The 13,078-nt window shown below is 33.2% G+C and overlaps 1 protein-coding gene across 1 annotated transcript; it reads right to left on the reverse strand.

The window, feature by feature from the left end:
- Positions 1–5,142: 5,142 nt before the first annotated feature.
- Positions 5,143–6,488, reverse strand: LOC103500088 (vacuolar iron transporter homolog 2-like). The gene has a single exon (XM_008463291.3). It carries the CDS (start codon positions 6,374–6,376, stop codon positions 5,723–5,725), a length of 654 nt encoding a protein of 217 aa, XP_008461513.1. The 5' UTR covers positions 6,377–6,488; the 3' UTR covers positions 5,143–5,722.
- Between the last annotated feature and the right edge of the window lie 6,590 nt (positions 6,489–13,078).

A 13,078-nucleotide genomic window follows, 5' to 3' on the forward strand; every position in this document is an offset into this window, starting at 1 on the left:
TAACTAATTAAATCTTGAGTCAAGAAACCAATAGAAAACAAACATATTCCAACCATTTAGCATGAAATTCATGCTTTGATACAACTTGTTAAAATAAATAATTTAAATCTATATAATAGATTAGCCCAATATTATTCATGTCGAATTATCAAGAATAAGCCACATACCAGATTTCATTGTGAAAAATACGTTGCATACTAGATTCCATTTCCGAGTAATTAATCATACTTGTAAAATGACAATTGTCTTCCTGAACCAAAACCTTGAATGCCCTTGGTGAGATCTTTCTCTTGATGGGATACAAGAAAGACTAGGTCCTTATTGTTTTAGTATATTGGGGACCATAGCCCTAAGTTTCTTTATACACTAGTTTAATTAGGATTTCCATTAAACCCTAATCAATCTAGGAATAGGCTTCTACCCATTTAGTTCATACTCAATTATGAATCTTGGGCCTTAATTAAATAGATCACGTAATAGGCCATATATAATAAAATAACCCAATGTGATAAATTATTAATTAACATACATAGCACACACTTTAATGATACGTATTATTTAAATGCATCTAATAAGCAATCCACTTCCTGAAGATCATGGTTGATGAAGCCGAGTACGATTGAGCATAACAACCTTAAAAAATTACGCTGCCTGGAAGCAATAAAGTTTTTTATTGCTTTCTTAGTATAGGTTCCTCCTTTTAGTTATTTTTGTTTTATTTGATCTAATTTTTTCTATCATTCTTGGGTTTAGAAAATTTTGGGAGAATGCATATTTTTGTAAGCCAGACACCCATCCTCAGTGAGCCAAATTCTAAGAAAGTTTTTATTATGCAAGGACTAAACCAACCTAGCATGAATTGAGCTTTGAACGAGTATATATATATAAACCAACTTTATGTTAGTGCCAAGGAAATCTAGCCTAGCATGATTTGAGCTTTGAATGGATCTTGCCGAAAATATTAATTCCAAAACTTAATAAGGGAAAGATTTCGGGATAAGAAAAGCAAAGAAAAATATGAAAAAGAAAAGAAAAAACCATGTAAAAAGTAATAAAAAGCGAAATGGGAAAAATGACTTGAAGTTGGATTGCCTAGATACTTGTCATTCCCATTTTGCATTAGGGAGTTGCATTTCAATTTTATTTTTGCAGAAGTAGGGGAAAACAAATTAAATTGAGGTTTCTTTAAATCTATTCCAGGTTTTATTTGAGTTTAAGTAGAAGGGTTTGAGACTCGTTTATGCATGAACAGATCTGAGGCAAAAATTCTAATATTTTACATCAATTGATTACTTAGACTTTGATTGGAATATGGATTGCATGTTTCACTCTTGTTGACTGTTAAGACATGAGAAAAGCAGGCACAACCTAATAAGCTATCTTTTTGTGACTATGTGTTTCATTCTACCTTGCTAGGAACGATTAAAGGATTTAAGTTGGGGTAGATGATAGCGTATGAAATGTGCTATCTATTTTCGCTTAATTCAAGCTCATTTCGCGATTTTACGTTCTTGATTGGATATTTTATAGGTATTTAGCAATTCAAAAGTAGAATGTGGTGATTATGTCATTTCAAAGCTAATTTGGGCCATTACAAAGTAGAATAACATCAACCAAGGCAAACTGAGGTAAATAGAAGCAATTGGATGAACCAAAAGAAGCCATTTGGCGTCTTCCTTGCACCATCGTGGCCATAGGCAGTGCTATAAGACAAAATGAGATATTTTTCGAAAGTTCCTCGCATCACAACGCTCCCCTTAGGTGTTGCAACGCTTCGAAGATGAAACTTAGAAGGCTGCTAGGTAAGATTGGGGGTCGTGGTGCTCCATTGTTTTCTATATATATACTTCTTTTCTGCTACAACTCAAACTCTATCGCATTTTGAGGTGCTCTAGACTTGTTTTCTCGCTATTTATGTACTCTTTCATGCACTTTTTGTTTCCGACTCATCATCCGACATGTGGATGGGAGACTAAGGTACTCATTTTCTGACTTGGGTTCTTAGATTCTCCCTTTTTTCCCATGAATTCATGAGAACGTAAACTTTGTTTTATGTGATATTTGGTTTAATTTTGTTCTAGAATGAAGTCTTGTTATATTGTCTAAATGCATGGAAAATATATAACTTTCCTTTTGCATCAAACCTTTGACTCGTGACAATTCAATAAAGTTTGGTTAGAAGTAATAGGTTAGATTAGTTAGTAATTCTAAATCGATGCACATCAATTCCAACCATCCTAGAATTGAACCTATTGAATGTCAACTAGATGCATGGAAATTAAGCATTCCATCTAAAGATCTCTATAACTTAATGCTTTTTGGGAAATTTCTATTTGTATGCTTAATCCTATTGGGTTAGAACAATTAGATCTTTGAAACAATTTAATAGGCAGTTCCAATTATGTTGGTTAGGTGAAGATTGCATATTGCTAAGTAATGATAGTTCAATGAATGAATTCTTTAGATAAGAGAGAAATTGTCACAACCCAAGCTAGATTCTTTAACATAGAATTTTTACAAGTTTCTTTTTGTTTCTTGCAATTTACTTTGTTGCAACAATTTTGAATCAACCCCTCGGTTATGTGGTTGAAAATTGGTTTTTTAGAGAATCAGTGTGCTTCTTGTGATCGAGCTGGACTTGCCACTAAAACTAGTGTTTGGTGCGAGATTTGAAAAATTATTTGGCATGATTTTGGGTGACGAAACCCGTAGGTAAAAAATTTCATAAATAATTGCTCAGAAAGATGCATTATATTTCATGACATGAATCAATCAGTCTCTTCATGGAAAAATTTAAAAAAGTAGTTCTTGGAAATTTTTTCTCACCTTAAGAGTTGTGTAAGTATATGAGAGGAAATTGATGGATTTAACCTAAAAGGCTAGGAGACATTGTATAAGTACTAGGAGTGTTTCAAACACGTATGTGCTAGCTCTTCCCATATCATTAGATCTCAGATCATTTCATGATCCAATACTTCTACGAAAGACTAATCCCAACTCCCAAGTGATTGGAGCACCATAAATGTAGCAGAGTTGAAGGAGCTCTTGTGAAAACAAAACTCTTGTTGAGGCTAAGCAATTAATTTTCATAATGGCTGCGAATTCACAGAATTAGTTCAGGACACGGGCTCTTGATGTGTTATTCTTAACAAGAGAGGTAAGTGCACTTCCATCTCAACTAGATAGACTAATTGCTATTGTGAAAAAGTTTGAATTAGACAGATCACAACCCTAAAAACCTGTTATAGAAGCTAAATCATGCTGGAAACAATCAAAGACAGAAATACGATGGGGACAATTAAAATCGTTGGGAAAATTAAGGAAATCAACAGAATGGTTCAAAGATGACTCTTGGAGACATTATGAAAAGTCTCGTAGAAATCACCATGTGAGACTTATGGAGGACACTTTGAAATTTTAGAGAAAGACTTGTACAAATAAGTGGTACATGGGCAATCATATTCTAAACTAGAAACGTCCAAGGGTTTTAACTTAGTTTAATAAACATATGAAATTAAAATTTTTTTCTTCATAACAATTAAACCATCAACATAGATCTCGATAAGTCTAAAATTGAGGTATCCTCTCTCGAACTCAACCCTTTCTAATACTTAAAACTTTAATTCTACTTTCAAGAAATCAAGTAATTAGGCACACCACATTAAGACTCTTCATGACGAGTCTTGTATAGTTTTCCTATTATTCTCATGCATAATCCATCATTAGTCTAAACCCTATCTCTCAATTTGGATCATGGATCTCACAATAATGAAATGGTGATCATACATTCTGTTACCAAGATCCATATATACAAGATACAAAAAACATAGAATAGAAAAAAATTGATATAAAAATTTATGTATGGTTTGCTAATAGTGTACTGTTAACTACGTTCAAAAGAGACAAAAGGAAAACAATTTTATTAAAGATATAATGTTATAGAATACATAATAGTGGGACCGATCAAAAGTTGAGAGTTTTGTATTTTTCTAAATCTCAAGGTCATAATCGTAAATAAATCATAAATAGTTGAGTACGCCCAATATAAAAGATCTTGTTCCAGATCATTCAAAGCACCATGCAACCAATTTAAAGCATTTCTTCAATTAATTAATTTTCTATTACGATCGCAATTAACATTAAATGAAATCATAATAGAAAATCACTATTCAATAACATTAATGTAATCCAAATCCATCCAACATTAGTGCTGGTGATCAACTTATTCAAATAGTCGTTCACATTCCAAAGGATTTTCATCTAATTATTCTAGAGATGGAACTCAAGAAAATTTGCTACTCTAATTATATTGTTCATGTTGTATAGAATAAGAGAAAGAAATAGAGAAGTAAGAGATTATCCATTGATGCGTTTCATCGCTAGCACTGTATAGTGTATATCAACATCAGGTTCTGGTTCTTGTTCCAATCCAATCCTACCTAAAACTACTCAGACACTCCTCTGTGCCATACTCTCTTAGCCTTTGCGAAACTCCTAAATTGAACTCAACCCTTTAATCATTGATGAACCATAGTATCACAACATTTGAAATATCAAGACCCCATCCCTTTCCCTAGTACTAAGCAACACCAAGTCTAAGTTCAAGATGAGAACCAAGTGAAGAGGAACAAGCCTGAAAAATCCTCAAAGATCAAAATATACTATTTGCGTGGTTGAGTCCAAAAATTCCTAAAAGGTCTTGAAGATTGATTCCGAAACTTGATCCTTAGGGCATTACACCTTTTAAATACGCCATGAATGCTTTTTGAGTTTAAGTTTTATACTCTTTCTTTTCATTTATTGATTGACTTAAGTATTAGAGTGAATGTGACATGTAGATGATTTTCTTTTTATTCAACTAAATTTTTAAGTTTATTCTCCTTCCTAATCGAAATATTAACATGGTTCCATAAACATATCTCTTATTCTTGATAAAGATTGGAAAATGAGAAAGTTAAAAGATAGATTTAAGTTTAACAAGATTATATATTGTTGACATACAATAGCCAGACTTTTGATGAGTTTAAGAAAATTAAAGTTTTGAATCTTTTGACTTTTAAACAAGACTATATCATTGTTTGAACTAATTAAGCTATATGCTTACAAGTCGAGGAAGAGAGATTTTAAACTAAACACATTGAATTATTTCACCAAGACATTTATTAAGAGAGAAGATTTAGTAAGTACATAAAAATATCCCATAGAAATTAAGTTTGGCTATATAGGTTCGCCTTCTCCTTCTCTTTTACAATATATACAACTATTTAAGCATATACATACACCACCAAATATCAAACAACAATTATATTACCCCAATCAACAATAACCACTAAGGCAAATAAAATCAAACCAAAATTCCACTCGATCTCTGTCCACCCCACAATATACTTACCTACACACCGATTACAAAGAACAATTCTACTTAACTTTGTGATGTGACATATTTTTACCTGCTAATAAATACTACATATTACGAAAGTTAGTAGAAACTCGTCAAAATCATATTTGTCATTTTTAAAATTATTCTAAAACCCATCGTTCAATCATTTAAAAATAATTTAATATTAAAATTTATCTTTTTAATAACGTTATTGACGTATATTTCATCCAAATTAATTTTTAAAGATTAAGATAATGTTTTAAAATGATTTTGCAAATGACAAAAATGATATTAATTAAAAGTAAATATTTTTTTTTATAGTATAAAATAAAAATTGTTCTCTCATAGTCCACTCGATCCAATCAACTTAGTCAATCCAAAAGTCACGGCCATAGCTGCCCACCCTCCAATCAGGACCCTAACCACCGACCTAACCGTTGGCGCCTTCCCTAATGCCGCTCCCAACCAGCCGAACCCAACTAAGGCCACCGTGACTGCCACTACCACCACCCCGAGCCGAACCCTATACTCCCTTATGAACGCCGCAGCCAATAGTGGCACTATTGCCCCCGTAGAAAAGGCCAGGGCGGAAGCCGTCGCCGCCTGAAGAGGGTTCGGTAATTTTTCTCTCTCCTCTTCCTCCAACTCCTTTCTGTGATCACTGCTTCTTTTTATATGCGCCATTTCAATATCCAATTGAGAATAGACCGAAACAAACTCACCGATTGCCATGCTGCAAGCACCGGCAATGAGACCGGCAAAGCCAGTGAGGATCATGGCCTTGACGTCGTGCTTGACGGCACCAACACCCATCATGAGAGATGCCGTAGAGACAAGGCCATCGTTGGCACCAAGGACGGCCGCACGCAGCCATTGGGCGCGTTTTGAGTAGTCAAAGGGTTGGGATTGGATTTCATCTACTACATGGTTGTCACGGGAAGGGATGGGAAACTTGGTGCAACTATTGAGGGAGCTGCTTTGGTTGAGTGTGGACATGGTAAGACTTGGAATTAAAAATAGTGAGATAAATTTGAAGGCAAATATGGCTTAGAATGAAAATTAAAGAAGATGTATGAAGAAGATGAAGAAGTTGAAGTGTGGTGAACACACGTCCTATTGATGTCTATTTAAGAGGGAAAATCTTAGATGATCATATAGTGGTAGTGACTTTCCACTAATGCAAGGGGAAAAAGACAAATTGAATTAACATAGCTTTTAACTTTCTCTAGCTATAATCAAATAAAAAATATATATCTATAGTCTTAGGTGATTAACTAATAATTAAAACTTTATGTAATAATCGGATGAATTTAGACTTTGGTTTTTTTAAGATTTATTCCACAAATATGGTATGAAATTTATAATCTAAATCATTTGAATTTCTGAGCTTTTCTCCAACAAATCGATTATGATCATTTTTTTACAATTATTTTTGAAAATCATCTATATGCATGCATCAAATCTTGCATACGGTTTTTTCATAAATAGAATGTAACGAAATGTATAAATCGACACATTTACAAAAGCTTAGGCTTTAACATTAATACAACAATTAAAGACCTAAATATTATCAAATTTAGTACAATGTAAAAGAGGATTTGCAATTAAATATAACGATATATAAATCTAATTCTCAACGTGGACCATATTGTAACTAATGGGATTCGATCAGTGATAAACTAAACTATATTAATAAGAAAGTAACGAACTCCTATAATTGAAGGAAGTGCTAAAACACAAACATATACTTCAAATTAGTTTACATTGAGCACATAAGAACATCAAATAATTTTAATAGTATGCACATGGTAAAGAAATGGTGTTTTTTGTTAACTAATTAAAACAATACGTATATATTTATTAGTACACCAAGCGAAAGATTTAACTTTTATCGATCTATTATATTTATGGATGATATATATCTTAATTACCAATCTGATTATATTCAAAGGGGCAATTAAGTATAATATATGTTTCCATTCAAATTTGAACATAAAGTATAATATGCGTGGATTTCTTATGTGGTATACATTTATTTGTTCATGAATATATGAGTGGAAATACCACCAAATTGAAAGGTTATTGCTTGTCTCCATCTTTGCTTTGCTTTCTCTCTTTTCTTTTATTTATTTTTTCTCTCAAAAGAATCAACTTTGACTCTGTTTTTGAAGCTTAATTATTTTCTGTCATTATCTCTTCATTTTGGTATATATCAATAAGATATGTATTTTGTTATTTTGAGACGTTTTCGAATATAATCCTATGACTTAATTTATTTACGAATAAATATAGCAAAAAATTTACCTTCTAAACATCTATCGCATAACGATAGAAATTGATAGATGTCTATTTACGTCTATTATTATTGATAAAAAGTAAAATCTTGCATTATTTATAAATATTGTTAACAATTTTATCAATTAAAACGGTTTCTCCTTTTCTCTATAGGAAAAGCTATATTTTTCGTCTTTTAGGATTGTTAACTAGTTTTTCTTTAGTCTCCAGGTTTCTAAATGATACATTAGTTTTTAAATTTTGAGTTTAGTATCTAAGTTTCAAAATGTTGCAATTTTACAATTAGGATATGAGTTTTGTTTCAATTTGGCCACTAGGTTTCAAGATCTATTTTTAACCTCGATTTTTCATTAAATATTCAATTTCAGTTTTAACATTCATGTCTATTAATTAATTTAAAATAATTATGAAATGAAAATTTAAATTTAATTTTAATAGTGATAAAAAGTAGTTAAACTTAATTGATTGTAGTACTTCCACTTCATTTAAGTTAATTAATAGAAATTAATATTACAGATAGAAAATGAGTATTTAAGGAGAAATTAAGGTTAAAAGTATAAATCTTGAAATTTAGGGATCAAATTAAAAGAAAACTTTAACCTCAAGAATAAAATTATAACATTTTGAAATCTAACGATTGAAACCAAACTCAAAACTTTGTTAACAATTAATAAGCTAGATACACTTTGGATAATACATTCATGATACATTTTTAATTTCAAGATAAATGTAATTATTCAAGTACACGAATGGTATGTATGCATGTGCTTCATTTATTTTGTGTATTTTAGGAAGTGTCTCTTGAGTACTAGAAAAATAGTTCATTTCCTTCATTTGTATGCAAGAGAAAAGAATCACATAATGGAAGCAAATTGATGTTTAGAAAGAAAGTGAGTTTCAAGAGAACAATATTCTTCTCTTATGTGTTTTTGAGTTTTCTAAGAAAACAAGTTTCTTCTCTTAAAAGTTTGTGAGATTTAGAGTGAATTTAAAGTGGGCTTATCAACGCTTCCTACAAAGTGGCATCAGAGTAGAGGATTGTAAGATGTCATCTAAAATGTTGCAGTCTTAACTTTCTCGCTTTAAGGGAAAAAGTATATGCGATGTTGCTAACAAATGAAAGTTTTTTTTATAGATCTCAAGATTTTTGGGATATTGTTGACAAAGGATATTTAGAGCCAGAAAGTGAGAATGATATTTTAGAACAACAACTCAATGAGTTGAGAGATGCTAGAAAAAAAAGATAAGAAGACATTACTTTTCATCTAGCAAGCTATGGATGAAAATATTTTTGAAACAATATCAGGAGTCTCTAATACTAAAGCAGTATGGGGATGCATTGTAAAATTTGTACGAAGGAGAAGAAAAGGTAAAATTGGTCCAACTGCAAACACTTCGAGTTGAATTTGATACCATTCGAATGAAAGATGCTGAATCTATTGAAGAATTTTTCAACTGTGTTTTCTTAATTGTTAATCAATTGAGATCAATTGGAGAAACGATTGAAGATCAAAGTGTGGTTGAAAAGAACCTTAGAAGCATGACTAGAAGATATAAGCATATTGTTGTAGCAATTGAATTAAAAATCCAAAGATTTGTCAACTCTCTCCATCAATAGCTAAATGGAATCTCTTTTAATCTCATGAGCTCAGATTGAAGTTGTTAATTGATTCTACTCCTTCAGAAGAAGCTTTTCATATGCGATTCTCTTATAGAGGGCAGTCTGGTGGAAGAAGAGGTGGATGTGGCAGTAGAGGCAATGGGCGATCCAACGTTGTAAGAAACACAGACTTAGAGAGCAGAGACAAAATCAATCTTGTTCAAATAGAAGAAGGGGAAGAAGTTCAAATAGAGGAAGAGGTAGAAGTGGTGGTCTTGGAGATTTTTCTCACATCAATGTTTCAATTATACACGTTATGGACATTTTTAAGCAGACTGTTGGCCTAAGAAGACTAATTCTAATCAAGCAGAAACTACTATAATGCATGAGGAACAAGATAATGATCAAGGTCTTCTCTTCCTCACATTCAACGTTCAAGAATCAACTACTGAAGAAATATGGTATCTTGATAGTGGTTGTAGTAACCACATGACAGAAAGAAAAAATATTTTTATATCTTTAGATGAATGTCATTAAAATGTAGTAAGACTGGTGACAACAAGAAGCTTGGAGTCAAAGAAAAAGAAGATATTCTTGTCAAGATAAAAAATGATGCAAAACGAATTACTGATGTGTATTATGTTTTAGGTCTCAAACACAATCTTTTAAGTGTTGGGCAACTTCCCTTAAAAGGACATGATGTTATCTTTAAAGATAACATATGTGAGACTAGAACTAAGAATGGAGATCTCATAGAGAAGGTTTGAATGACTCATAACAAAATGTTTTCAATTAAAATATGCTATAAGAAGCTTGTTTGTTGAGACTTTAGTAAATGACTCTTCATGGTTGTGGCATTGTTGATTTGATCACTCGAGTTTTGACACTTTGTCTCACATGTGTCAACAACATATGGTGAGGGGATTGCCAAATATTAAAAAGGAAGATCAACTTTGTGAAGCATGTGATTTTGGAAAGCTTCATCTAAATTCATTTCCTACTGGAGGTTCTTGGAGAGCATTAAAACCTCTCGAGCTTGTCCATACAGACTTATATGGACCCATGAAAACTACTACATATGGAGACAAACATTATTTTCTTACATTTATTGATGACTATAATAAAAAAACGTGGATCTATCTGCTAAAAGAAAAGAGCTTTAATTTCGAATATTTCAAGACATTTAAAGCAATGGTGGAAAATGAAAGTAACTTGAAATTGAAATCATTGCATTCTGATTGTGGAGAAGAATATATTGTTTTTGCAGATTTCTTGAAGAAAAATGGAATCAGGCATTAAAAGACTGTTTGAAGAACTCCTCAACAAAATGGAGTTGCAGAGAGAAAAACAGAATAATAATGGAACTTGAAAGAAGTATGTTGAAGGTGAAGAAGCTTCCTGATCAAGTTTGGGGAGATGTAGTAACTTCTATTTTTTATCTACTAAATTGAGCTTTGACGAAAAGTGTGTAACTCCTCAATAAGCAAGGAGCAGATTGAAACCAACTGTTAGTCACCTAAGAATGTTTGGGTGCATTGCTTACTCTTATATTTTAGATGAGAAATGAGGTAAGCTAAATGATAAATAAAAAAATGCATTTTTGTTGGGCACAGTGAGAACTCCAGGGCTTACAGATTATACAACTCTTTAAGTAAGAAAATTATTACTAGTCGAGATGTCAAGTTTGATGAAGCAAAATTTTGGCAATGAGATGTGCCAAATGAAGGCCAAAATCCCTTGTTGACATGGATGGCAAAGAAGATGCTCGAGACTTGGAGCTTGAAGAGACTTGACCACTGACTTCACCTTCTTCATCACACTCCACAAGTGATGAAGAAACTACTCTAAGGAAGACAAGAAATATTCAAGAGATCTATAATACTTCAAGAAGGATACTAGATGATGAACATGTTGATTTTGCTTTATTTGCAGATGTTGATTCTATATATTTTGAAGAAGCAATTAAAGATGAAAAACGAAAAGATGCAATAGATCAAGAGATTGATGCAATCAGAAGAAATGAGACATGAGAATTAGTCAAATTTACTAGTGTAACGCTCCGAAAATTTAAGGTAAAATTTTTCTCGTTTTATGTAAAGTGCAAGTTGATATAATAATAATATAATATTAATTATATTATTATTATTAATATTTATTTTATTTGTTATAATATTAATATTATAATTATTATTATTAATTAATATTATAGAAATATTATTATTTCTAAAACAATAAACATTATTATTACATAATAATAAATTATTATTTATTTAATATTAATATTATTAATATATTATTATTATTACTTTATTATTATTATTATTATTATTTATATTTAATATATATATTATTATTTAATTTAAATTATTAATATTATATAATTATTAAGAATTATATATATATATATATATATATATATATATATATATATATATATATATATATATAATAAATTTTTTTTAAAACAAACCCTAAATTCGCGCCGCCTACCCCCCCCCCCGTTGAAATTTTTCTTCTTCTCTTCCGTTTCCTCCTTCCACGCCGCGCCACCGCCCCAAGTTTTTCTTCTCTTTTTCTTTCCGACGGCCTCTCTCCCTCCCTCTTCATTTCCGTTTCAGCGCCACCATCACCACCATCTCTCCTTCTTTTTCTTCTCCTTCTTCTTCTTCTTTACAGCCCCTCACCGACGACAGCAGAAGCACGTTCGCCGCGGCCTCCATCCCTTTTCCGTTTCGCTTCCATCGGCCGGCGCTTCTCCACCTCTCTCTCTTCGTTTCTACCACCGCCGGCCGTCTCTGTCTCTACCACCAGCAACACCTCCTCCTCCGTGCCGTCCGGTGCAACTCATAAAGTCCGGGGTAAGCCGAAGACCGTCGCCGCCATCGCCGGGTTGTTGTGTCTGTCGTCGCGCGCCGCCGAGGTGACCGCGAGCCGTACCCGAGCCGCCATCCTTGTCCGAGCCGAGCCGCGAGCCGAGCAAGCCGAGCCGAGCCGAGAACCAAGCCGAGCCGAGCCGAGCCGAGCCGAGCCGAGCCGAGCCGAGCCGAGTCCAAGCCGAGCCGAGCCGAGCCACCTAAGCCTTCCTTCCTCCACTTCGGTTCACGGTGAGTCTTCGGTAAGGATTGTTTTGATGAATTCTCTAATGTTACCTCGTCCGATTCGAGTTTGAATGTTGGATTAAGATATGGCCCTACTTTTCTCCCTTGAAGGTAGTACAGAGTTGACGCTTAAGTTCTTGGGTTCCGCGGCAGACCTGGTTGGAGATAGCTTCCTTTCCTTGGGTAAGTCAACGGATAACCTTTTAAAACAACTGCTACTAAAGTCACCAACTAAAACTTTCGTGTTTCGTTAGGTAGATCTGTCGAGCGTGGATTTCGATCGAGGGGCATAACCGAGTTTCAGGTAAGGGTTTTCCTACTACTGGACCCTGAATCCAGACTGAAAACGTAGTAATCCACAGGGGATTACACGTTAGCGACTGTACTGAATAACTGTATGCATGTCGACTGTTAAGTACTGATATTTTATTCTGTCTGATGTAAATATACTGTGACTGCTGTTCGTGGATTGAGAATTTATGTTGATGGACCTTAAAGTTACGGTTCAGTATGTAGTAAAACACTGGTCTGGATGTGGTTCCTGGAGTTTGGACGAGGAAAGACAGTGAGACCGGTTTTTGGTTGGTTAGTTGATTGGATTTAGGGTTTTTCCCTAATGGTGTGCGAGTGGGTAATGCATATAGCAACTGAGGGTGTAGATGTTTAAACCTATACTATCTGACTGACAAAGCCTATGTCGGGACT

The sequence above is a fragment of the Cucumis melo genome, chromosome 1 (assembly GCF_025177605.1).
Source record: "Cucumis melo cultivar AY chromosome 1, USDA_Cmelo_AY_1.0, whole genome shotgun sequence".
NCBI classification, from domain to species: Eukaryota; Viridiplantae; Streptophyta; class Magnoliopsida; order Cucurbitales; family Cucurbitaceae; genus Cucumis; species Cucumis melo.